This window comes from Malaya genurostris, chromosome 2 (assembly GCF_030247185.1).
Source record: "Malaya genurostris strain Urasoe2022 chromosome 2, Malgen_1.1, whole genome shotgun sequence".
Classification (NCBI taxonomy): Eukaryota; Metazoa; Arthropoda; class Insecta; order Diptera; family Culicidae; genus Malaya; species Malaya genurostris.
Genome location: NC_080571.1, coordinates 269,620,896 through 269,648,821, shown reverse-complemented (window position 1 = coordinate 269,648,821; position 27,926 = coordinate 269,620,896). Strand labels below are relative to the sequence as shown.

The following is a 27,926-nucleotide window of genomic DNA, read 5'->3' as shown; positions in this document are numbered from 1 at the left end:
CAAATTCTCTAAAGTTTCCAATAGAAATCGAAAGCTTGTAGTTTTACTTTGAAAGTTTTGCGAAGAGTGAAGCGTCAAATATAAAATCAGCTCGGTAAATCGTGGAAGAAAAAGTAAACAAAGAGAAAGTGTCATTTGCAGTTAGGCCCTTTTGTCGTGGGACGGTCGAATCGTCTCTCCTGTACACTCTCAATTATTTTCCGTCACTCGCTCCATTATATCGTTCCATAGTTGACAGTGCTGCCAGTTTAAGCTCTAGTCTTTTCCATCAAGGATCTGTTAAATCTTTCGCTTACGCCGTTTTGCTGTGACGTGTATGGTGTTGTATACATTATTCGAATTTTCCTTTCTTTTCTGGAATTCTGGAACTCTGTGGAACTAAAAGTACGCAGTACAACTTTGAATAATTTAATTTATTTCTACCAATAACTGAACAGAGTTTCTTGTTTCCGGATACTTTCAATCTTTGCACATCCTCCAGCAAGGATACATCATTTACCATGTGATCAAAAGCGCCGGATTTAATCACTAATATAACCTACTTGTTTTTAGAACAATCAGTTATCATGGCGTGTACTCAGCGGTGTCTTTCATTTCTGTTTCTCTGCAGCAATGAACTTCTTAATTATTGGGCACTTGTTTTCATAGTGACCGGTTTCGTTACCCCTGAAATACCTGACGTCCTTCCTGCTTGTTAATGCGACAGGCACAAGGAAACTTCTTGCCGAGTTCCATTTGCATTTGGCAATTGATTTTGTTCTATAAATATTCTAATTTTTCATCTTGGACATTTTCGGATTCTTCTTCGTCTTCCTTTTCAACATTACCGTTTTAAAACATCCAAACCTGTATTCGCATGTTGTTACTACCAGAGGATGCATCCCATGTACTTTTGCAAAATCTGACTGTTGATTTTTCCCAAGTTAAAGCAGAAATGAAGAACTTTTCGTAAATTACGTTTTGATGACACAAAATTTGACATTTCCATAGCTAGAAAACAATATTTCTATTCATTTCATAAAAAATTACCAAACACATAAATAACAAGTCACTGTCATCTAGTTTAAATCCAGTACATTATTTTATGGGTTTAGCAGATTATCTGACTGTTTCAAAAGAATGAGCGGTTGTGATATCAATTTGCAAGAGGAGCTAAATCTAAACCTTACGTTCCAAAACACATTCCATCGAAAATAATCTCGGAAATAGTAATTATTCTTCAATTTGTCAAGTAAATTATATTGGTAAATCGATTTGGATTGGTGCTTAGGTTGAACATCTTAGTAGAATGCTTCAGAAAACAATAATTTTTAAAAAGACACTGATAAACCACACTTAGTAATGCCTATTTCAGTGAGCTTTTAGCTATTAAAATCTGTTCATTTCTACCTTCGCAGTAGACTTTCCCCTTCCAGAATACGAAGTATAAATAGAAAAAATAAAAACAAGAATTTGTCGGCATTTTTCCTTCATGAATAAATTCGGGCTTTTTCCATCGCTCATCGATAACAAAATGATATTTTCAAAGACGCTTTGAATCACTCATAAAAATACCACATTTCAAAGTCTAGTCTTCTGTCATTTGACGAGTCGAGAAAATTGACTCAACGGAATTTATCAGGTGTAATTCAAATCTTTACTAAGTCGTAGTTGAATAATTCCAGAAATTAACAGCAGTGCAGGTAGCAAAACCAGGATCGCCTTGCTTCCCATTGGATGAAACTTTACGCACGTTTTCAGTATGGCTAACAATTTGATTTGCAGACCAATTTGACTTAAGACAGATTTTTTTAAACAAACGGATGAAGTTTCGATTGCTCCTTGCCTTTTTATTAAACCTTTGTAGCTTGGAAACTGTTAATTGTACAATAATGGTACCCACGATAAAACAAAATTGGCAGCTAGTTGATTTTCGTGAACAAAAAACGGAATGTCATTCATTGCTACATCTTATTTAAAGTAACATTACCCAAAGTTATTTATTTTTCCGGTAGCGTGCACACTTAATAAAAAACATCGAACCGTATGATCGGCTATAACTATTCATTATGTTGCGGCATGCTCGCATCGAAAATCTGTCAAATTATGAATGAAACACCAATCCAATATGACTCGTGGACTTTTCCTTGTGAGACAGAGAGCGAGAACGCGAGAGAGAAAGACTATAGAGCAATGAGAAATCAAACAACCACAATCAGATTTGGTCATCTCGTGTTCGCCCGTATTCATGGCTCACGCTAACCGCGGCTCACATTGATCTGTCAAGTTGCTTTCGGGTATTCAGCAGAAAAATTGCGTTAGAATACACACTCGTATTCCGGTTATTTGCTTATCCGCCAGCTGTGGATGGGCAATTATTGTTATTATTACAGAATATCGTCGTGGTGTGTGTACGAGCGAAAGTTCAAAATCATCGTCGCGTTAAGTGTTGCGAATTTGTGGTGAGTCGTGAATAAAAAAAACTTGGTGTCTTCGCCTTTGTGTTATTTTATCCGTGACAGAATCATTTTTCACGCCAACTGAGGAAGGAAAATTACTGTCCGATTTACGCTGGGAAAGCGAAAGAAAGTATAGACTGAAAGTGTTTTTATTGAAAGATCGTCGTTATTGGTGTATTGGAGGATTCGTCGAATTAGCGCAGTAAGCTGTGTAAATTAGTCATCGCTTTTTTCTCGATACCAGAAAAATCAAGAAGTTTCTGCGCACCACTGGATACACTCGCAAGAAAATGAATATTGCATAATTCAGAAGGAGTAGTTTGAAAACGTGAACAGCTAAAGAACAAGGCAAGGTGTATCGCAGATAGGAATAAGTGAAAAATTTTCTTCGTCGTAAAGGACAGAAGGTGAGGTGAAATCATCTATCAATGCATACGTATTCCGGTGTAGAGTAGCAATAGTGGAGAGCGAAATTAATTTTGTTTTTTTTCTTCTGTCGTGTTCGCCTCGCCTATTTGCTCTCACAACGTGATTGCTGTGTTCGCATCGTGCTCACTCGCTTGGCTGGCCGTCTCGCGCTCGCTGTATCACATTTCGAATCAATCATAAAGAGTTGCCAATTTGTTGGTGTGCAGTAAATTTCAACACGCGTAATTAAAATTCGTCATAAGTATTGACTTCTTATTGGAGTTCACTTCAATTTTTCAACTAGAGGTCCTTTGAATAAGAGTTAACGTCAGCTGATTTATCATTTTTAGTGGACAGTATAGTTACTTTACAATAATCTACAGCAATCCCGTATGTTAGGAAAACAGTGAACTTGAAGCCCGCATGTAAAAGTACCATTTAATCAGCGTAATAAACTGTACCATTTGTAATTCGGACCAAATATTCTTGAAAGTTTGACGATAGTCAGTGTGGTTAGATTATGGCATTGGTTAGATTATGGCATTGGTTATAGATTATAAAATCGAATTAAGAAATGGACGCAAAAGTTTCGAATTGTGTTAGAAGGGCACATAATTCACATCGGCAGAAAACCGGTTTGTTCACTTCAACGGAATTAAATATCGCAGTTCGTTGGAATGAATTAAGCTTAAAAATTTAAATTATCGCGATTTTTCACTATTTCCGGAATCCAGATCATGTTTTTGAATCTGAATACTGGAAACGGCAAAAACGTGTCATGAGTTTTACTTTTTAAAACACCATACCAAACATGTAAAAACCGGTTTATAGTTTGTTGTGGTTTTGATAGGAAATTATTGATAGCTGAAAATGTAAAATTTCTTAAAATATTTTTACTCAATCAAATGCGTTCTTTTTTCGCTATATTTTAAAACAATAGTTGCAATCCAATCCACAAGCAGTGTATGAATCCTGAAGTAGATCAACATACTTTGCTTCAATGGGTTTTTTAAGCCCAATTTGCTGTTTAATGTCCTACATTTTAAAAATTATGTTTACCAAAAGTATGTTATGAGAATTGATAAATTTTAGATTCAATTAAACTCCTGTTCAGTTTTTGATATACGATCTAAAATGGCGTCAAAATTAACAAGCAACAAAATAATAAGAGAAATAAAACTGCGTTAATATGTGTAGAATTGGGTCGCGATGTGTGTACCACAAACTAGCTCTTTATTGACGCATCAGCGCAATTCCTGGTGCGTTTACTGCTACAACCAAATCATAATTCTTCTAAGCCAGTGGTTAGCAAAGTGCGGCTCTGGCACGAATATCTACGGAAGGCGCAATATTTTCCTCTAATAAAACAGGATAAGAAACAAATTACATGTTATTTAGATAAAAAAATTTATACAAAAAGCATGTTCACTTTTTTGAGTTAGAAGAATTGTGAACATTCGTAACGAACAGCGAGATTAATTTTATTTGATCTCGTAAGAGTAAACACAAACCACGTACAAACGACCGGTTGAAATTGTTGTTCATACGTCTTCGGTATACTCCGGTGTGATACAAAGGTACCACAAGCATGCATGTGCATACTCTAGTACTCTTGTCTGATGAGCTCGAAACATGCTTTTGCGTTTCGTTTCTGCATGTCAATTTCCATCATCTCAACGTTATTCAACAGTGGCTCACACTTTTTACGTTTACTGTCACTGCTATACTCAGAAATCCAGCAAAGTTTGAGATTGAATTGATTGAATCCTATTGTTTCACAAAATAAATAAATAAATAAAACAAGTAGCACGACGATTGTCCCTGACAATCACTCCTAGAGTCGCTAACTTTGGTGTTCAATTACCGGACACAATCTTCCAGCGGATTTGGCTCCCATTTTTTGTTTATTTTTTTCAAATTTGGCTCACAATTTGAAAGTAAAACACATCTTCATTTTCTTTATAGGGGTGAAAATTTGAAACTCAAGGGTAAATACAAGTGGAAATGTGATCAGCTTTTGAGCACTTACAGCTCAGTCAGTTTAGTTTTTAATCAGTTATATTATTTCACCAATTCATTGGAAATATTTCTACGTATTGATTAGAATGTTCATAGCCATGTATTTCCAATTATATATCTTTAAAATGTTGATTAATAGCTAGCAGTGTACTATTTGGTCTGCTAAAAATTTCCGTCATACTGGATTTCCCTAACGTAGACGACGGTTTTGAAGGAGTAAGGGATATATCAATGGTGAAGCATCGCTCTGATTGGTCAATCGATGCAAAAGCCAAGCTGAAGCACACGAATCTATAAATATAGGCGAAATTATAGCTAACTTTCGTCTAAATTTACAGAGTTTTGAAATTGTCACGACCTTTTTTTTTGCTTACCAAGTCAGTTTTGCGTATCATACTTGATAGAGAAATTGCTGCCAGCAAGACATACTTGCTGCCCGCAGATTTTTGTTTTAGATTTCAGACTTATGCTTGAAATTTTTACCTGGTATCTCTGGTGAATCATGCCAGAGGTAGGTTGTTGCTAGACAGAAAGACAGAAAGCGCTATAAAACGATTTGATGCTATAAATTGATTAGCTTTGATCTTTTGTCATACGAGCTCGGATGAAATGTCGTTTACGCCTGAGAAATTTGCAACTATCCCAGGGTAAATTTTGAGTGTTTAAGATTTTTTTATGTATAAGATGAACTCGATTAATAATGAGAAAGAGTTTATCGCTTCAACCGAAATCGCAGAATGGTAATGGAAGAGAAACATAACGCTATGAAAATAACTACATGCATACAAATCTTGAACACAAAGTTGACGAAGAGAAGCTTAAATTTCGAAAACCGTATCGCAAGTATAATTGCATACATTAGGGATATTGATTTAATTTCGTCGGCTACAAAATAAATGCAAATCAAGACAAATGGAGTCTATATTCTGGGTTCACGTGTTCAGTGTTGGTTCCTAATAAAGATCAATCTGAGCAGACTCTCGTGCAATTGCGGATTCAAAGGTGTGACGATTGCTTGAAAATGTCGATCATTAGAAATTTTGGTTGCTGATTGGTTGGGACTGATCCTTGAAGTTTTTAATTGTGATGCTCATATTTGGCTCTTTGGCTATTAAGTTTGCCGACCACTGTTTTAAAACGAACATAAAAAAATAGCGGCCCTTATACGAGACATTATATTTTTTTCAATCGATAGTATTGTTATTATCGCTTCGATTCGTCAACCGAAACAGCATGTCAGATTATTTTCTTAATTCTCGAGAAAATCAGAGAAAGCGCTTGGAGGATTTCAATATTGCAACCGACGGTTCAAAAATTGATGAAAAATTTTGATTTTCTAACAATATGTTCGTGAATCCAGTGAGTCCACAAAAATCACGAAAGGCAACTACAAAAATCACGAAAGGCAACTACACTACACTACAAAAATCACGTTACGCAAGATTGGACCGTGATTAGTCTTAGTTATCGTCTGGACAATACACATAAAATAAAAAAATCGCAAAAACTGATCAGCTGACAACTTAAAAAAAAACAAAAATGGCAACTTTGTAACATTTCGCCGAAATCGAACCCACTTCGCCTTTGTTTTGTCTTCGATTCTTTCACATTTGACTCGCTTGGCTCATGCTCATTGTGGTTTGGATGAGCATCATGTGCAATCCATCAGGTGAGCAGTGAGCTGAGTAGTATAATACATTCGAAGAGATGAAGCAAGAGAGCGCGTAGCCGTCAGTCCAGAAGAGCCGTATAGAGTTATGTGATATGCGAACCAGCAAATAGTGAGTTTCATAGCCGCGACAGCAGAATACCAGGTGTAATAATTTTACTTATTTTGCTATTTGTGTCTATTTCTCGTTGAAACCATTTTCCGAAACTCGACTGCCATCACCTGCTACCGGAACACTCGGATTTAGAAGTCGGAACACAGAAGGAAAGCGCATTTTGCAGTGGCAAACTACGCCTCATCGCCAAGAAAGTGGAGAACCGTGATCAGAGCAAGCTTCCATTTTGCTATTTTGCCTTCTCGCGTTTGACAGATCGGCGACACACGGCAGAAGCAGCTTAGTGGAACGTCAAAGATTTTACATCCAAAGTGGAAAAAGCTCCCGAGCGGAGAATCTACATTTCATCATCTCCATAGAATCGGCAAACAATCGTCGACGAGCTGGGATTTCTTCCGAGTGCGGACGGGGGCTTAAAGTACGTATTTCCTGATTGACCAGCTTAGCTGTCGCAAGGCAAAGTGCAACCTTCTTGAATATCAAATTTTCCTTCGTTTTCTGAAAGTTTCTTCTTTTTTTTCTTACTAACTTTCCCACTATTTATTTCGCCTTGTATACCAATTCCGTGTTGGTGTGCGTCTGCTCCATTTCCTCGCGTGACCACGGTCGATTCCTGAAAACGAAAATAATCTGAAATTAATTTGTTGGCGAAATATAAAAAAAACCCGCACTCATTACACAAAACAATAACAACAACAAAAAATGTCGAACGATGACGGATCCAAAACGTTATAAATATTCTTCCAGCGCCGCTATGGACTACGACAAAAACGTCGAAGCAATGGATACGCAGGACGATACCGAGTTAGATGCCCCAAACCTACATAACCTCACCCAGCAAGTGGTAAACAATCCGGCAAACGGTGGCGGAGGTGGTACCCTCGCGGCTGGTCCCGAACAGATGAACATGGATGATCAGGACAATCTGGACGACGAAGTGCGCTCGGAGGTAACCTTTAGCTTTAAGGTGGAGAACTTGAGCAAGCTGACCGATTCAGTGCTGTCCCCTGCGTACAATGTACGGAACCTGCCTTGGAAAATCATGGCAATGAGGCGAACCAATGACAGCACTTCACCGCCGAGCAAGGGTCTTGGCTTTTTCTTACAGTGCAACGGTGAAAGCGACAGTACAAACTGGAGCTGCTCCGCGTCGGCAGAACTGAGGTTGCTCTCAGTTGAACCCGGAAAGGACCCATTTGTTCGAAAGATTCGTCACACATTTAGCCGAATCGAAAACGATTGGGGTTTCTCATTCTTCATGAACTGGCACGATATTCTCAACCCGGAAAACGGTTACATTCAAAACGATGCCATCACACTAGAAGTACATGTGACGGCTGAGCCTCCAAGAGGTATTTTCTGGGATTCGAAGAAACACACCGGCTATGTAGGATTAAAAAATCAAGGAGCTACCTGTTATATGAACTCGTTGCTGCAAACCCTTTATTTTACAAATCAACTGCGTAAGGCAGTTTACAAAATGCCAACCGAGGCTGACGACGACTGCAAATCGGTCGCCCTAGCCTTGCAACGAGTTTTTCATGACCTGCAAACTCAGAGTAAGCCTGTTGGTACAAAAAAGTTGACCAAAAGTTTCGGCTGGGATGCCCTCGATTCGTTCATGCAGCACGACGTCCAAGAGTTCCTTCGCGTCCTACTCGATAAGCTGGAGAACAAGATGAAGGGGACAAGCCTCGAAGGGACCATTCCGAAGCTGTTCGAGGGTAAGATGATCTCGTACATCAAGTGTCAGAACGTGGATTACACAAGTCGTCGTACGGAAACATTTTACGACATTCAACTCAACATTAAGGGAAAGAAAAATATCAATGAATCGTTTAAGGATTACATCGCTACGGAGATACTGGACGACGACAACAAGTACGATGCCGGAGAGCACGGGTTGCAGAAGGCCGAAAAAGGAATCTTCTTCAGCAAGTTCCCGCCAGTGTTGCATCTGCATCTGATGCGCTTCCAGTACGATCCGATCACGGACAGCTCGGTGAAGTTCAACGATCGGTTCGAGTTCGACGAGAAGATCAATCTGGATCCGTTCCTGGAAAAACCGGAGGATACCCCGGCGACGTACATCCTGCACGCGGTGCTGGTTCACTCGGGCGACAATCACGGCGGACACTACGTGGTGTACATCAATCCGAAAAACGACGGCAAGTGGTGCAAGTTCGACGACGATGTCGTGTCCCGGTGCTCCCGGAACGAGGCCATCGAGCAGAACTACGGCGGACAGTATAACGATTTGACCATCCGGCACAGCAGCAACGCGTACATGTTGGTGTACGTGCGTGAATCGGTAATCCATGAGGTGTTGGAGGAGGTGAGTTTTGCGCTCGGTGATCTCATATTTTCTATTGTTTCATGTTTATTTTGCGCTAGAAGGATATCCATGTGGTTTCATGAGTGGGATTAGAATTGGTGTTGGCTTTATGCGATTGTTATGGCTGTCCTAACAAAGTTGGTACGTTCCATTTGAAAGGTATACGATTCGAAGAGTTTATTCTACCAGATTTGCAGAAAATTGGTCGAGTGTTCTATCCACATTTTTAGGAGGACTGCCATTGTTGAAGAACACTAAAACAGTATTCTCCTCTACCGCAGGATGTAATCGGGAACAAAAGAATCAGTTTGATTAGAAAAATGTATTGAATACAATGCTTTTCCTTTTTCGATATTTTTGCTCTTGCGTTTTGCAACAATGGCTGTTTTCCTAAGGTTGAAAATTGCCCTTTGAATGTTTTTTTTTTTTGTATCTTTGATATCTCACGGATGAAGTAACGCAAATGATGTGAAATACTTTTATAAAAACTATGAAATTTCAACATCTTAAAATGTTCTTCCAAAACAACTGAACTGAATTTCACCTGATTCTAGGGTTGTTGCGTTCGGGTAAATTTTGCACAGATTTTTCGATATTCCAGAAATCGAAAACTTTTGGATAATTGTAAATGGAAAAAATATATTTTACCCCTAAATTTATACTATTTACTATTTACCCATTTTGATTTATTTTTCGTTTCGTCTTCTACTCGTCAATGCGTAGCAGTTTATGTGGAACTTTAATATAAACTGCTACGTTCAACAGTAGTTCATCATAAACTGCTACGCACTGATAAGTCAAAGACGAAACGCAAAATGAAGCACCTAACATAAATTTAGGGGTAAAATATATTTTTCCCGTACAATTATCCACAAACTGTACGATTAGCAAGCCGAAACTGGTTTCGTCTGAGACGTCATTTCAGCCATTACACTCAGGTGTAATAGCAAAAAGTTTTTACGCGGATTTCCAAAGTTACACTGTTTTTACATAAAGATTTCCGAAGTTACACAGTTTCTTTTCACGCCGATTTCCGAAATCACGCGGTTTTCTTAACCCAGATATCCGAAGCTGCGTGAATTTTTACAAGCATTTTCGGATTTCCGGAGTTTTACGGCTTTCCGAAGCTAAGCTTGTTTTTTACGCTGATTTCCAAGGTTAGGTGGGTTTTTATGAGTTATTTGTAAGTATCAATAAGACGCCTACAAGTTTTCCAGAACATGGATACTTAATATGCATGCTATTATAAGCATAGAATTTTTCGATTTTAACGAAGCTGAACTACCGGTCAATGGAAATAAAAAATCAGAACTGATTGGGTCATGTGACACATTCATCTGGTTATTTGGAGATTTGTGCTTTGTTGCGATTTCTCGTCAGTTTCGCAGGGTGGCAAGCGACCGGGAAAATCAGAAAACCTGAAAAAAGTCGGGAATTTTAGTGCAAATACGGGTAAAAAATACGAGTCTTTCTAGTAACGATTTTCAGCATCATGATAGTATTGATTCAACAATTGAAAAGTTGAAGGCAAAACTCAATTTTATGTTTGAACTGAACGAGAAGCTCTGTAAAAATTTTGAAACATTTTATTATCCCAGTGTTTTTAAGTGAGTTTCCTAATGAGTTTTTCCTAATTTCATCATAATTTGTCTCAGTAATGTCATCTTGAGACGCGACTTGTGTTGTAATCTTGTTATTGATTTCAATAGGATTCACAAAATTGAAAACGCTGTCGTTGACCTTCTTTGATGTCCTTCTTTGAGAGCTGAAATTGGTTTCAGAGAGTTTGTAAAAATCCTTACAAATGTTTAAAAAATGGTTTGATTTGTTCAGTGAATTTATGTTTAATTTTCGATTTCAGTAGGATCACAAGGATGCGAATAATGATTTCGACGAGAAATCAAATTTAGATCATCTCAGTCACTAGAGGCATAGATTGTTGTTGTTTTTTCAGAGTGACAAGCGACTGTCGCCAAAATCCTATTTTGAAAGAATATCGTATATATTGTAAGATGGAATCGGTTTTGCGGAAGGAGAATTGGTCCTTGTTCGTTCATTTTTAGCCCTAAGTATACTTAATTTTTCTAGACTATACTAGGCTAAAATAGTATTGGAATACACTAGACATAGACAATCCATTTGCGAACATCTCAAAAGAACTAGTTCTTCTCGAAGAGTAAGTGAACTGGAGTTCTTTGTTGAAGAATGATAGTTCTCTATTTTTCTTAATAGAAATATAAGTAATCGAATTCTTTGGCGATGTATACAAATTAGTTGCGTCTTTAGAAACGTTTTCTAGTTTGAGGAATCTGGTAGATGTGTTACTTCTGAAAACGTATACAAAAGATGATGATTGATAGAAATACTTCAATAGAACTAATTTTTTAGATGAAACTATTAAGTTTTAAGCGGTTCTTTGAAAAGAAACGGTTTTGATCATCTTTGCAAAAGACAGAATAGTTCGGCAAATTACTATTCTCATTTTAATTACAAGGCTTTATATTGAATTTTAAATTATTTTGCTTTCAAATGACTTAGGGCATTTCAAGCAACCTAGAAAACTAGCAACAATAATCGAATTTGATGTGAAGGCTGCACTCAAGAGAAAAAGCATGAAGTCTGAATAAAATGTGTGTGACGTGTTTCTTTTTTTTTTTTTTTTTCAATCATATAATTTATTAAGGCACATGAGGCTCTAGTTGGTAAGTAGAGCTAGACGTGTTTCTTGTTTCTTGTTCAAATAGTCAAAAAGGATGAGGTTTTATCTGGAAGAGCTAATGAATACGAATAACATCAGTGGCAAAGTAACAGACAAAATGAAGATGGAATACATTGAGCTGGGTGGTACACACTTGAATTTTTTAGCTGAGTTTCGGCAAAAAAATGCCGAGATTCGCACAGCTGAGGAATCAGTAATCATCTCGACAAAAATTGAAATTACGGAACTTCTCGGCACCCTCAAATTTGACAAACGTCAAATATTGCCGAAATCGTCAGCAGAAGATTTACTGTTTGTTGAGTTAAACTTTCACTGAGTATTCAGTAACGCAATGAAAAAAAAAAGAAAAACGAAAAAATAAATTACTGAATCATCAGTAATTAAAAAGTTAACCGATTAATTTAGTTCGTGATTTGTCAACATTATAAACAGGCTGTTTGGGATCAAAAATTTATTTTATTTACACTTAAAGGAGACTTACAAATTTGTTGCCGGTAGTCCTAAAAGGCCTCTACCTGAAAACAAATGGCATAAAATATTTAAAAAAAATTGTCGGAAGGCTCGCATTCAATACCGAATACTGTATAAGCCATGCAAAGATCATTGAATGTTGACAGTATTCCCGGTCCCGAGGGAATTACTACATCTTTCCAAACTAGAGAGCAGTCTCCTTCGCCAAATTCCTCAGACATCACTACTAATAGCGACGCTTCCGGATGCGGCCACTTTGAGTCGAGCTGGAAATATGAAAATAAAAATAGGTTTTTATATATTGGGTTAACTTCCAAAAATTCCATGATAACTTCACGACAATAGAAATAAGCAATAGAATTTGCTTTCTATATAAAAAAGAATGTGTTGCAATCGTACTTACTGAATAGATCGTAGATTCTTTCGTCTTCCTTACAGTTTCTAAAATATCCATTTTTTCACTAAAAAATTCCACCAGAAAATAACCGCGCAATGCGAAGCGAAAATGTAACGCGGCAAGAAATGACAGCTGGCGTGCTGAATTTCGGCAAAAGCTAGCGCATATTCCGAAGTCTCGGCAAACGTAACTACTGATGTCGGCATATCAGTTGTTTACTGATAAATTCAGCAAGCAATTATGTCAAATTTCGGCAAAATGAAGCATTTTACCGAAGTATCAGTGAATGCATTTAACGAAGTTCAGAAACATGCGTATTGATTACTAAGTATTCAGCAAAGTTAGTTGTTGCCGATCAGTTTCGGCATTTTATTATGCCGAGCTCAAGAAATGGTTTTAAGTGTGTACTGGCTCAGCGTATTGTTTATAATGCTATATTGAATGTTGGGATCGTAATTATCAGGTGTACAACTTTGCTTCCGCCGTTTTTTTTTTGAATTAAAAGCTTTATTGCGAGAAAGTGCTTACAGATGTATTATTCAAAGTAGTGTCCGTCGCTAGCGACAACTTTCTCCCATCTTTCCGGCAATTTTCGGATTCCGGTTCGTAAAAAGGAGTGCTCTTTTGACGCTATCCATGAAGCAATCAATTTTTCCAACTCTTCGAAGGATTGAAATTATTTATCTGCCAGGCCGTGTTCCATCGATCGGAATAGGTGGATGTCAGAAGGGGCGACATCTGGGGAATACGGCGGGTGGGGCAAGACTTCCCATTTCAGCGTTTCCAGGTACTTTTTGACCACTTTTGCGACGTGAGGCCGAGCATTGTCGTGTTGGAGGATGACTGTGTCATGTCGCTCTTGATATTGTGGCCGCTTTTCTTTTAGCGCGCGACTAAGGCGCATCAGTTGCGTTCGGTATCGATTTCCTGTGATGGTTTCACCCGGTTTTAAGAGCTCGTAGTAAAGCACACCGAGCTGATCCTATCAAATATAAATCATAACCTTGGAGCCGTGAATATTCGGGTTTGCCTTCGACGAAGTAGCATGCCCGAGCTTTCCCCATGATTTTCTGCGTTTATTATTATCGTATCGAACCCACTTTTCATCACCGGTTACGATTCGATGTAAAAACCCTTTTGATTTTGTCTTTGAAGCAGTTGCTCACATACAAATAGACGGCCCTCGATGTCCCTCGGTTTCAACTCGTACGGCACCCAGTTTCCTTCTTTCTGAATCATGCCCAGGGTCTTGAGACTTTTTGAAATGGCTTGCTGACTCACTCCCAACGATTCGGCAAGCTCTTCTTGGGTTTGGCATGTATCTTCATCAAGCAATGCTTCTAGTTGTTCATCTTTAAAGGTTTTTTTTCTCTTCCACCACCATGTTTGTCTTCGACATCGAAATCACTATTTTTAAAACGTTGAAACCACTCCCGACACGTTCTTTTACTCAGAGCAGCATCACCGTAAGTTTCTGAGAGCATTCGACGCACTTCAGCTGCATTTGTTTCAAATTGTAACAGAAAAGTAAAACTTCCTGCAAATGGCGAGAATTGGGCACATAAACAGACATTTTCGAGCGTGAATAATATTAAAACTAGAACAACTGTCACTGAAACGGCGATGACAATTCGTTAGGCACTGCACACACTCACTCTAAAGGCATTATCATCTATGTATTTTGACCAGCCTCAGCCGGTACAGCCACCTATCGAAAAACGGCGGAAGCAAAGTTGTACACCTGATAAAATAAAATTAAACCGTCCAACAGGCTTAGCATGAAATTCATATCGAACATTGGGCATTGTTGATCACCAATCGATTGGTGCTAGGTTTGCTCTTCTTGTTTCTACCTCATTGGTAGGGGATGTGATTCACTTCCATGACTTTCAGTTATGGTGAAAAGCTTTCGTTGAAGACGGACGCACTCGAAAATACTGGCCTTCCGGTCAACGAATAGATTCTCGAATCATTTAAAATTATGCAAAAGAAAAAGATGTTTCTGACCCAACAAGGGTGTCCAATCAGTCTTTTCTTGAAGACATTTGACCCACCAATCATTCTTCAATTGTCCCACTATCAGCATTTTACTAATTAAAACTAGTTGGAGTGCGTATTGAACGACGTAATGTTATTAGAAACTGGCTGCCTAGGGTCATCAACACACTCTCATTTGGATATCCTTCTGCACATCTGTTTGTATGGTATTTTAGTCCCTTCTTTCGCTAACACAACAACAAATTTCCGTAGGTCAAAAGCACCGACATCTCGGACGAGCTGCAGGAACGGTTGGACGAACAGCGCCGTATCCAGCAGTGCCGCCGGACCGAGCGTACCGAGGCGACCAACTACATGAACATCAACGTGCTGCTGGAGGACCACATGGAGGTGTACCAGAAGTCGGATCTATTCGATCCGGCGACGACCACGTTCCGGACGTTCAAGGTGCGCAAAACGACCACCATAGCGGAGATGGCGAGTTTGTTCTCGAAAACGTTCAAGGTGGAACCGGATAAGATGCGCATGTGGACGGTCACGAAGAATGGTTCGAAGATACACAAGTTCCAGCTGATCGATCCGAACGCGAACGAGACCTGCAGTAAGTATGGCCATCCGGATCCAAAGAATTCGTGGACCATTTTCCTGGAACTAGCCTCGCCGGACACCAATCAGCTGCAGCCGATGGAGGCCAGCGATCTGTTGATATTTTTCAAGTGCTACGATCCGATCGAGAAACGGCTGAACTACTGCGGGCATGGGTTTTTCAAAACGTACCGGTTTCTTTCGGACGAAGGTTTCCAGAATGAGTGTATCAGGCGGGCACATTTCGAACCGGACACGGAGATCACTCTGTACGAAGTGACCGACATCAACAAGGCTGCCAAGATGCAGGACTTCTTTGCGATTGAGTCAGCGCTTTCGATGGCTGTTAATGGTTCGATTATCATTATCGAGAAAAGAATTCCGGGCGTGGAAAATCTGGAGTTCCCAACCTGCGAGGAATATCTGAAAGACTTGTACTGCCGGGTGGAGGTGGTGTTTGTCGATACGTTGAACCCAAATGACACCGGGTTCACACTGGATCTGTCTTCGGAATCCAACTACGATCAGATCGCGAAAGCGTGCGGCCGGCGGATTAATTGTAACCCATATGAAATTCAGTTCTTCAAGTGTAAGAACTTCTGCGAAATCCCCGGCCAGCCACTGCCGTACAACTATCCCGGCACGTTGAAGGACATAATGTGTTACACGAAGGCGAAGGCGGTGAAAAAAATGTTCTATCAAAAGCTGTCCATCTGTATCAATGAACTGGAAAATAAGAAACAGTTCCGCTGCCTTTATCTGATGCCGAACCTGAAAGAGGAAAAGGAACTGATACTGTACCCGAACAAGGACGGCACAGTGAATAACCTTCTTGCGGAAGCGGCCAAAGTGATTGAATTCAGTGAGAACAGTACCAAAATCCTGAGAATATCAGAACTGTCTAAAAATCGGCTCACACTAGGACCTCCCAAGGACACTCCGCTTGATCAGCTCCACGAGTACACGGACAATACGTTCGTGCAGCGAACAGCCATCAGCAGTCAGAAGATGTACCGGATCGAGGAGGTGGCCGAGGATGAGTTGAACCTGACGGAGAATGAAATGCTCGTTCCGGTACTGCATTTCACCAAGGATATTGGTAGCATTTTTGGGATTCCCTTCTTCATACGAACGGTGGATCGCGAAACCTTTGCCTCCCTGAAGGAACGCATGAAGAAGAAGTTGAACGTTTCGGACAAGGAATGGGAAAAATACAAGCTAGCCATTATCACCGAACACATCGATTACATCGACGATGAGATGATCGAGATCAATCTGGAGATGTTTAGGATGGATCCAAACGAGCCAAGTTCTCGAACTTTCCTGGGGCTGGAACACATAAACAAAAATACCAAGCGAAGCAGGTTCAACTACATGGAAAAAGCGATCAAAATTTACAATTAAGATTCCTGTTTTTTTTCCTTTCCTTTCCCCTCCCCAATTAAACGCATCCTTTCCTTCTGCCACCAATGCTCGTTTGTATGATCAATCTGCGATACGTCGATTGTTGTCACCCGTAGAGGTCGCTTGTGTTCCCTTTCTCCACCTCCGCAGTAGCCAAGGAACCACTACGACGGAACAGAGGAAACAATTTTTATTGCTAGTAGTTTTAATCAATTATTTAATTGTGACATAAAAGAAGCAGAAATAAAACAAAACAACAAATGTCTGTCCAGACCGACACCTAGCAAAGAAACATAGGCGCGCACTCACGTGAGAATGGCAGAATAAAAACAAAACCTGAATAAAACGCAACGTAACGAAAATCGACAAGATTAAAAAGTAAAAGAAAAACTGTTATTAATTTTTTTAACTGAAGTTTTTTTTTATACCAACAAGTTTAAGATGAGAATAAGGTTTATAAATCGAGAAACTCAATTAGTAGTTATCAATTGCAAACTTTCCACAGGATCCAGTATAGTGAAGCGGTTTCCCGCGGAAAGAAGGGAAGAAATTTATTTTTGTAAGCTTTTATGTTCGACGATGACGTTTTTGATCACGATGACGCTTGCTTCCTCCTATCATCCCGGAGCACTGCTGCACCCGGTTTTTGCTCTTTTTCTCATTCTTTCGTTCTATATCCTGCTGTTTTGCTCTGTTGCACCCCGGATGAATCGTTCTAACTGTATCCATCGGAACAAAAACAAATCGGTCGTGAAAGAAAAAAAAGGCAAAAGAACAGTGAATGCAAAATCGATTATTTATATTTAAATATTAAAACAATGAACAGAAAGGTTAAACAATTAAGACTATAGTTATTAAGCCGCTAACTGCAAGAGTACATAATAACTACAAGCTCGGCTAGTAAATCCAAGAAAAAAAAATTATATATATATACATAGAAGCTGACCGTGGGCCTGAACAATATTTAGCAACACAACCTGGAAGCTGGAAGCGTATGCCGTTTTAATTTTACCATTTTTGTCACCACTCAGTCAAGTAAGCAAAACGAAAAATCATTGCACTCCTCTGCTCTTGGGCGAAGTAGCAAAACTAAGAAGAAGAAGAAAAAACTCGAAGCCAGTGTATCGCAGGCAGTTTTACGATATCATCGGAGGGTAGTTACGGAACTGAACAGGATCTAAACAGAATGCAATTCTCTAGCAAGGCAAGTGCACATTAGAAACCAACCATATAACCGATAGCCGGTGGCAGAGCACGCGGTGTTAGAGCGGGAATGGGCGGATTGGGCGTTAGTTCGAGGCACCACAATCACCCGTACATGAGCGCGCGCCTCGGTCATAGCAAGATGTGAAAACAGTATAACATTAACAACATAATTGAAAAGAAAAAAAACAAGAAAATACTTCAAGAAAGAGTGACGAGAGTTGTTGAGAGTAAGAGATAGAGGATGGATGGAGCTAATTGTAATAAAACAGTAAAAATTATAAAAAATGGAAAAACAATAAAAAAATGTTCGAAAAATCAAGTTTGTTGTTTTTGGCCGGCTTTTTAGGTTCGAGATTTTAGTCTGGTAATATGCACAGGTAAGGCACTTGACGTAGAGGTAAGTTATTTCAAATGTATTTGCCAATCCAGGAATTTTCCCAGCGAGCGTGACAATCCTGCGCATCCCCAACGTAAATCACTAGCGCTAATGGGTATAGGGGATGCGATAGATAACATCCAATGCTGTTTCGGTATATCATCGGCATGACTTCGCGCTATCAAATTAAAACGGGAAAGGCGTGGACCAACAGGCTAAAGCACACATCCGCGGGCAGTCCACTGCCAGCGTTCGTTGTAATCGGAAACTAGTTGTGTATCTGGCGCGCAAAATGTATGTTGGTGAGGACGCAACCAAGCGCCAGTTGTATCGATTATCGATTAGTACTTTGTTAGTTACACACATGTTGCCTGAATGTACTGACAGTGATGTGTGATTGGTCTTGACAGTGAAGTGATTTTCGTTAGTCGGAGACACTACACCACTACACTATACGGCTTTTAATCAAATTCGAATTTACTCGGAGCATTGTGAGCTGGACGGTGACGTTTGTTTTATTTTCTGAGCGCGTGGGCAGCAGCCACGGACGGTCGCTAGCAGATGTGTGCACACTTTTTGAAATTACTTGTTTGAGTATACGTCAATATAAACAGAGGCTGAGATAAGCAAGGGCAGTTCATCTTTCGCTATTTTTACCTATTGGAGGACGATGCATTTTACGGTTTGATGTGCAGCAGCGGACACACACAAACGGTCGTAGGTGTTTTGATACAGTGTTTACTGACATGTGGGACTGTTCACAATCAAGTGTCTGGGGTATTTTTTTTTTGTTGGTGGTTGGATGCAAATTTCAATGTTCTTTACGATTGCCGCGGATTCCCATTTTAATGCGATTTTATGTCATTTGCACCTCACTCAAACGAAAATTCCTACGGAAATAATTCTTGCTGATGTGCTGAAAAGTCGAATCTGTCACTTTAAAGTGAAAACGAGAATTGTTAAGTCTTCAGGAATAAAGCTGCATACATAGTGGGCATTTGAAGCTGAGCCGAGCAGGTGACTGACATTAGCAGACCAAAAGCGAGAAAGATACTAGCAACAAATCAAAGGGATCCTGTCAGAGTGAAAGCTGAGCAGATTTGCCAGGGTCCCTTTGATTTGCTGCTAGTATCGTTTCCACTGTTGACCAACTAATGTCAGTCACCAGCTCAGCCCAGCTTCTCACTCTGTCAGCAGCCTAAGGCTGGAAGGATTCTTTGTGTCCGTAGGATCGTATTACTGGCCATGCAATAGTGCTATATTCTTATGAGTAAACTGTGAAGTCAGTTGAACCAGAATGCCAAGTTCCACATCGGAATGTAGTACCTTGATGGTGCTTTACCTTACTTATCTTCATACTACTGTGCGCAAAAAGTAGTAAGACTTTGAATTATATTTCGCGCGGAAACCTTATTTGTCGTAATATTTTCTTTCTAGGTTGGTATGGTTGGTATCAATGACATCTGTGCCAAGTGTCACGCCAAAATATTGATGATGATGATGATGATGGCTCCACCTCATACCCCTACAAAGGTGTGAGCAGAACGAGTTATCTAAATGATAATTAATATTTTTGCACATATCTTAACCAGTAAACAAAAGAAAACGATCTGATTAATCTAGCAGGTATAGATTCTTATTCAAAAGAACGACTGACCACAAAATAACATTTAAATATTTCGGATTTACTATCCAGGGTTAATCAAGAAAATTTCTAACCCGGGAAGATTCTTGATCACATCAGGAATCGAACCCGATATCTTTACCAGTATCAGACAGTAATTCACCTGGCCCCTTCCGCCGGACCAGTTCATCGCTACACACATCAGCTACGATGGAGTAACGAGATTGCGGATGAGCAGAGCCAAGCCCAATTCCATCAACAACTGTCGATCCCAATTAGTTTCCCGAATCTATTCCTAAATTTATTAATCAAACCTCGTGATACAGGTCAAGAGCAAACTTAACACACCGAATGCTAAGGCTCTTCGGCAAGTCCTGTTCGCTTTCCAAATAGTCACTACCTGCGCGAGGCTCAAACGTTTGTAGACTGCTCATTATTTTTAACTCTCAAACTAAAAATCCATCATCATCATTCCGAACATAGTAATTTAATACGTCTCACAATAATATATATAAACAAAAAAAAAATACAATCTTCGTAATACGTAAAAAAAATCTAAAAAATTTGAACTAACTAAATATTTGCTTACAAAGCGGACTTTATGTGTGAAATACATAACTTTCTGAACTCCACCAATGTCGTCGCGCGCTTGATTTCTCTTGGCATCGAATTGAAAAAACTTATTCCCTTGTACAATAATGAGTGTTGCGATCTGGCTAACAGAAAGCTTGGTGTTCTAGCATCAGATGCGTTTCTAGTATTGTACCTATGCAAATCAGTTCGACCCTCCCACGACAAAAGGGCCTAACTGCAAATGACAGTTTCTTTTTGTTTACTTTTTCTTTTACGATTTACCGAACAGTTTTTCAATTTGACGCTTTACTCTTCGCAAAACTTTCAAGGTAAAACTACAAGCTTTCGATTTATATTGCAAACTTTAGAGAATTTGCAATAATGGCTCTCATTTGCAGTTACGCCCTTTTGTCGTGGGACTATCGAGTTCCTCTTTCAATTCGATCACACAAATATCGAGGCAGCATGCCATTTAATAACTTGAAAATAAATACCATGGTTAAGTAGTAAATTCTCTGTTTCACTGAAAGCCATTGTAATGCGTTCAGTAGTAAACCTGAGGAGGTATATCTACTACATTTTAGAATTAATCGCATGATTTTATTTTGCAGTCGCTGTAATCTCAAGATTTGTGTGTTATTAGCAAGAAACAGAATCGATGGGCAAAAGTCAATGTGTGATGAAATGACTGTTTTATACAAAAGAATCTTACTATGGGTCGTTAAGTCATTTTTCAAACGACATAAAAACACATGGATCAATAAGTCCCGAGACTAAAGCAAAGATGGCGCTCGTAGTAAACCAGTAACCACGTTTTTCTAGAGTACTAACCTTTGCTCGAAACGGGTCAAAATTTTAAGTCGATCCGACCAGAAACAGCTGAGTTATCGAGGTTGGAATAAAGTCGTTTTGTAGTTTGTTTAAAAAATGGAAAAAACCGAGTTTCGTGTTTTGATAAAACATTGTTTTTAATGGGTAAAAACACCGTGCAAGCGAAACAATGGATTGAAAAATGTTATCCGGACTCTTGTCCATCAAAAGCAACGATTTGTCGGTGGTTCGCCGAGTTTAAACGTGCTCGTACCGACACAAATGACGCGGAACGCTTGGGTAGACCTGTGGAAGCCGTTACACCGGAAAATGTGAGTGAAGTGACAAAAATTATAATGAAACATCGTAAAGTGAAGCTCCGTGAGATTGCTGAGATGACACAGATATCATATGGAAGTGTATTTATTATCCTTCATGAAAAATTGAGCATGAAAAAGGTTTTTTTCCAAGTGGGTGCTGCGATTGCTTTCGATGGAACAAAATGCACCCTGCCACAAGTGGATGAAAACAATGGCAAAATTGAACGAGTTGGGCTTTGATCTGCTTCCCCATCCCTCATATTCGCCAGAATCAGCCCCCAGTGACTACTGACTCTTTGCTGATCTTAAAAAAATGCTCCAGGGAAAAAGATTTGGCTCAAATGAGGAGGTCATCGCTGAAACTAAAGCTTATTTTGAAGCGAAAGATAATTTTTTTTATAAACATGGTATTGAAAAATTGGAAAAACGTTGGAACTATTGTATCATTGTATATTGAATGAAATTTCTGGTGCCGAAACGTTCGTTACGAAAGGCCTTTGGTGATAATTGTATGTCGCCAGCAGGTGTTTTTGATTGGTACAATTTAGGCGTGTGCCCAGAAAAAAAAATCGGGGGGTGTTTTCATAATATAGGGGAGACCGGGGCTAAATCGCACACTTTTTAGAAATTGAAAAAAATCCATTTAAACTGGATTTTTATTCAAGTCAAGTTTATGAGGTATTTGAGCTGTCCAGTTAATTCACGTGTCCGGTCGACAACTCTTGATTTTTGCTCCACGATAATACACCGTCGTATATTGCATTGATTCTTCGTGATTTTTTCGCCAAAAATTCTACCAATATCGTTCCGTATTCGCCTGATTTAGCTTCGTGTGACCTCTGGCTATTCAGCAAACTCAAACGACCGCTTCAATTGAAGACATCAAACGTGAATCGCTATGCACATTGAAGGCTATTCCGGAAATTGACTTTAACAACTGTTTCGAGGATTGGAAAAAACATTGGCACAAGTGTATTGGGGCCGGGGGGATTATTTGAGGGTGACGAAACAGACTTGGAAGAGTAAATATAGAATTTTGAAATTATGAACAAAATCTTACCATAAACGAATATATAGACTAGACACTGACGATCTTTTTTTGATGCACATCACGGTCCTCCGTTAAACTGGCAGCGCTGCTAAGTTCCGATATTAACAATTCAAATGTCAAACTATTCGAACACTGCTGTTTTCAAATTGTTTGTAAAATGTCACCAAATACCTGTCGATGATGAAAGTTTCATTGTATCGAATACACAAAAAGGGTTTCCCGGATTCCACACATGGTGGGCATCGCTGATAGGGGGAATGTCCTATACCTCAATTTATTTGGTATAAACTGTCTGAATTGACCAAAAATATTTCAGACTGGACTGAAAGTGTTGATGTTGATGATGGTCAGCTGGGTGTTTGTGTTAATCTGCATGGGAGTAGCAAATTCCGTTGTGAAACCTGGTTTGTCGGACAAGGTTACAAAATGGCGTTCTCAGATGTACTGGGGTACTTTGAATGTTAGTGTTTGACATTGGATAAACTTCGAACTTTCTCATAAAACGTGTACACGACTACGACCAGATGGTGGTTACGCCTTGGTGTCCCAATATTCCACTGGCATCAGCCCAACTGAACGAGGGGAACCAAGGCTCATGAAGACGTTATCGTCAAGCGATCAATCGAACATTACACGTACGATGTGTGAGCGGCATCAGGTCGGTTAACAATACGTAATAATCCATATTAAAGTATTTCGGTATAGCGTGCAATATAATCTATATATATTTTTCATCACATCAATTTTATGATTTTTTATTATTCAAAAGAAAAATTCGACCACAGGAGATCATACACTGAACATTAGAATGCTGTAGATGTGGACAAATGCCGCTGCGATGAACACGAACTGTAAAATATACATCAACAAAAGAAACTAATATGAATACTAATAGAAACTTACTATTGTTGAGATGGATTTAGTTCACTTGACATCCATTTTCCAAGTCACTTGAAAGACCGCGGGAAACATCTCCTAATACACCTCTGAGGATATGGCACAGTGAGGTCGGTTCGGAGGTTCGTTTTGATTTTTACAGAGCAACAACTGACTGCATCACTGATGATTGATGACGTTAGTATTCATTATGATGACGTCAACTTCAATATCCTTTTTTGAATAGATTTTGAATTAAAAATTCAAAGTATTGTCTATCGCTACTCAATACATTTTCTTATCTTTTTGACAATTCACGGATATGCTTTTCAAATATTCGAACGGTTTGGCCGCAATTGACGAATCGATCCATTTTCAGACTTCATCTTAATTGGAGTTCTGTTCAGCCAGATCAAGCTGCATCGATCAGAACAATTTGTAATCGAAAGGAGCAATGTGTGAGCTATAAGGTGTGTGGGGTAGGACTTCCCGTTTGAGCAATTCTGAGTATGTTTTACCGGCTGTGCAGCATGTGAGCGAGTATTTTCATGCAAAAACTACTTTGTTGTGTATATCGGTGTATTGTGGCCGTTTTTCTTGAAATACTCGGTTCAAACGCATCAGTTGTCGTTGGTAGACCTCTAGTAGCTCACAATGTACCACATCGAGCTGATTTTTCCATATACAGAGCATAACCTTCAGTCCATGAATATTCTGAACGGCCGTCGATGATGATACATTGGATTATAGTAATTAACCCACTTCTCATCGCCAAAACTATTTCGTTGGAGAAAACCCTCCTTAATTTACTTTGTCACGCATTCTCGATAAAAGAGTCCAATTCAACAACCTCACATTCGTTTTTTGCTGTCTCATTCGTAAATGACAGCATCCAAAATAAACGAAGAGAGACGAAGCATTTTCGTCTCAGTGCCAAAAAAAGAGAGTACCACTGTCAATCACTCGTTCCTCTATGACAAGACGAAACCAAACTAACGTCTGCAGGGAGAATCAATAGAATTTCAACTCTCATTCTTTCATCATTTTTTCAGTGTCTAAAATATGATACATCGAAGTAAGTTATACCCCAGAAGCTCTTTGGAAACTAAAACTACTACAAATTCGAACAACAACAACAACAGGTAAAAGTCATTGTGAATCATTTTCTGTCATTATCGATTCTCAAAGCTTCGGTTGAATATTGGCACTGCATACTATGGGATTTTCACTGAAAACCGAAAATGACTGAAAGGGCAAATGACAGAAAAAGCACATTTTTGAAACTACGCTGAGGTCTTTTTTTACGCCGTTCTTATGCGATTTCTTTTTACGCGAATTGAATTTCCGAAGCTACTCGATTTTTCTACGCGGATTTCCGAAGTTACGCGGATTTCCGAAGTTACGCGTATTTCCGAAGTTACGCGGATTTCCGAAGTTACGCGGATTTCCGAAGTTACGCGGATTTTCCAAGTTATCCTGCAATTTTTTTAAGTCAACTTTTTGTGTTATTCTGGAATTTTTTTAAGTCAACTTTTTGACACTTAGAAAATTTTCAATTCAAAAAAAAGTTCAGATTACACCAGATCTCGACGTTTCATGCATTTCTAAGACATTCGACATAAATTTTATTTTTTCGATTTAGAAAATCTCAAAATTTTGTTGATTAAAAAAATTTTTTTTTTGATTACACCAGATCAAGCATTTCTAAGATATTTAGCATTAATATTTTTTTCTTTAGTTTTGAGATTTTTTTAAGGCATAAAAATACTTTTCTTCCATTTTGCGGTTTTTTTTTCTACGCGGATTCCCGAAGTTCTTGATTTGAAAACCTTTCCTCAAAGTCGATTTTCACAAAAAAATCAAATTTGAGAATACACTAGTCCTGGACGTTTCATGCATTTCTAAGACATTTGGCACCAGAAAAAAACCATGAATCGAGTTCTCATAATTTGCAAGCATATATTTTGAGTCAATGAAAATGATTTTTTGAAGCTCTGTCTGATCATTAAAATAATCTCATTGAAACATTTATAAGATTCAATACTAATACAATAGTAACTTTCAAGTGAGTCGAAGTCTTACGAAATCTTCAATCTCCGAGAAGTTTTGGTGCATTAAAAACACTGTGATTTGTCCGTTACGTCACATATAAGATTACATCTCTCGAATCGGAAATGTTCGCCATAAAATGTGCGGTTTGTCGGTTACGTCACTTTTACCATTATATCTCTGGAACCGGAAGTGACAACCATTTGATCTTCTACACTGGTCCACAATTCAATAGCAGCTTTCAAACGAGACTAGACTTGAGGATATTGGCCTATTCATCTATTCGATAATTGAGCGGCTAAAATGCAACGCATTTTGTCTGTTAAGTCACTTTTACCAGTATATATTTAGAATCAAGAGGGACAGTAATTTGACCTTCGAACTTGATCAATAGTCTAACAGCAGCACACATACACATAGAAATTTTCCTATCTGGTCGATCTGAGTCGAATGGTATATAACTATGGATATCAAAGCTTCGTTCGAAAGTCGTTTTTTTCTAGTAGTTGTATTACCTTTTCACAGAGAAAGGTAAAACCTTCTCTTTTGTACGGTTGAATCAGTTGTACGCACGTGTACAAACGAAGTTCGACGTTCCTTGGTTTCAATTCATGCGGCACCCAATTGCCTACTTTTCAGATCATTTTCAGCTAGAGCATGCTCGTTATATGCTTCCACCAACATACGACGACTTCGGGCTCGGGTCATCCGTACATGATAAAGATTTCTATTCTTTATCGGCTACGGCTTGGGTTCGGTTTTGGAAGAAAAATAATTCTCTGGATCTAGTTGGGTACGGGTAGAGGTTTTTTTCGCACCGGGCTGTTTACCCGACCATCTCTAGTTTGGATAGGTTCGGAAGATTAAAGGTTTTCATTTCTATAGCAATCAACAATTTTCATTACATCTCTATTCAACCATTAATTACTATTCATAATAACCTGAATTAGACAATACACGTTGAGATATAGCGTAATCCTACACACGCGCGCTCTGTCAGTAGGGCAACAACTTGACGACTTTGACCACATGCGTGTTTGTCACTGACCGGTGTGTTTGAATAATGGCCAGGTCAGTGCAGGCGTTTGACGTCGTTTCCTCGACAGTAGTAAGTAAGTGATGCAGTCCGAAGGAACGAATGGCGACTCTGGTCTAGGTGTCGCAACCGATATGTTTTGCTCATTTTTCACTGCCTGACTCGAGACTGATGCCCCAATGTAACAAAATAACAAGCTCGAAAAGTGGCGAACGGGATTTTTTTTTGTTTGACTGCTACTACTACTACTACTACTACCCGTTGAATGATCGAACTGGAACGGAAACCCGAGTGGCAAAGAACGAGAAGTAGATCGAATGCCCCCGCGCTTTGGTTTGCACAGGTTTTCCACAAGTTTTGTCGTGAGTGGGAAATCCTGCTCTTTGAATTGTGTGAATGTTGCTGTGTTATTGCGGTTAAAATTAGGCAGCTTGGAAATATTTCTCATGTCTGTCCCGTTGGTAGTGTAACAGAAAATAAAACAGAAAAAAATCGATTTGCAATATAAAATTTGAAAATCACGGATGAATATTTTCCCATCTGAAGATTTTTGCCGTCCTTTTCGCGTACAATCAGCCGTCAATTGTAATCTGTAGACCAGATGCTGATGTCCATGCGTGCGAATAAATATAATGTTCTATAGTGAGAGTAAAACTCATGACATACAGTGTCTTTGTTGTTAGTGGGCTTAAATAAAATTTCAGATAGTATTTTCACTTCCAGAGCCCGACACAACCTGAGTAAGTTATGTCTGATTTTTTTTGGCCCACGTTTGTTCTGCAGGTCAACAACTATTCACTCTACCCTACCGAACGACTCGTAGGATCAACAACAGCAGTGAAAAACGATCCAATTTCTTTTTTTTATGAATCAAACTCTGGTGTAAAATCAGCAGAAAATAACATTATTCTAAAATACGTCTTTTGCTTTGAGACAGTTTTCGGCGCGTGGTAGTTTGATGGAAAGAAAAACGCGCCTTGATGGTAGGGCAGATTCAGACCGAGAGAGAGAGAGAGAGAGAGAGATAGTGTGTGAGTGTGCGAGAAAGAGCAGCATAGCAGGCCGTGACGGATTCAGAGTGCAAAAGAAAAACGCCTCTGTGTCTTTTCGAAATGACATCAAGAAAAACGTCAACACGATTGACGGTGGTGGTGGTGGTGGTGGTGACGGTCACCGGAGGACGGATGGCGATCGGACGTTTGTTTCGGTAGCCGGTTTGGTCTAGTGGCAGTTGATGTCGGTTCTAACGGGGAGAGTCAGTTCAAATGGTTCCTCTAGCAGCCATAGACAGTTGATTGCGTCCAATCGACAACGACGACAGCGACGACGACGACGACGATCGGATGATTCAACTGCAGACTGGTCGCGAATAGGAAACAAGTGGTTCCTGTGAGAGTCGGAAAGTCATTGCTTCCCGGTGGGTGTTTGTGTCGTGTGTGTGTGTGTA

At 39.3% G+C, this 27,926-nt stretch overlaps 2 protein-coding genes across 7 annotated transcripts in view; both read left to right on the top strand.

Moving 5' to 3' along the window:
* LOC131429977 (leupaxin) overlaps positions 1-27,926 on the top strand; it is a 168,358-nt gene that overhangs the window by 24,202 nt on the left and 116,230 nt on the right. The window contains exon 1 of one of the 3 annotated variants that reach the window (XM_058594550.1): positions 27,756-27,896. The exons of the other annotated variants lie outside the window; for them this stretch is intronic. The gene's annotated coding sequence lies outside the window, so the exon portion shown is untranslated. Of the gene's footprint in view, positions 1-27,755; positions 27,897-27,926 lie in introns of those variants that run through there. 3 annotated transcript variants of the gene reach the window in all.
* Positions 2,249-18,083, top strand: LOC131429976 (ubiquitin carboxyl-terminal hydrolase 7). 4 transcript variants are annotated; one of them, XM_058594545.1, is made up of 4 exons: positions 2,249-2,845; positions 6,785-7,067; positions 7,397-8,984; positions 14,822-18,083. In XM_058594545.1, the coding sequence occupies exons 3-4, from the start codon at positions 7,404-7,406 to the stop codon at positions 16,556-16,558; spliced, it is 3,318 nt and encodes a 1,105-aa protein (XP_058450528.1). In that variant the 5' UTR covers positions 2,249-2,845; positions 6,785-7,067; positions 7,397-7,403; the 3' UTR covers positions 16,559-18,083. The 4 variants fall into 4 exon arrangements, with proteins under 4 accessions (XP_058450528.1, XP_058450529.1, XP_058450530.1 ...); XM_058594546.1 differs by having other exon boundaries at positions 6,782-7,067; XM_058594547.1 differs by lacking the exon at positions 2,249-2,845 and adding an exon at positions 6,459-6,646.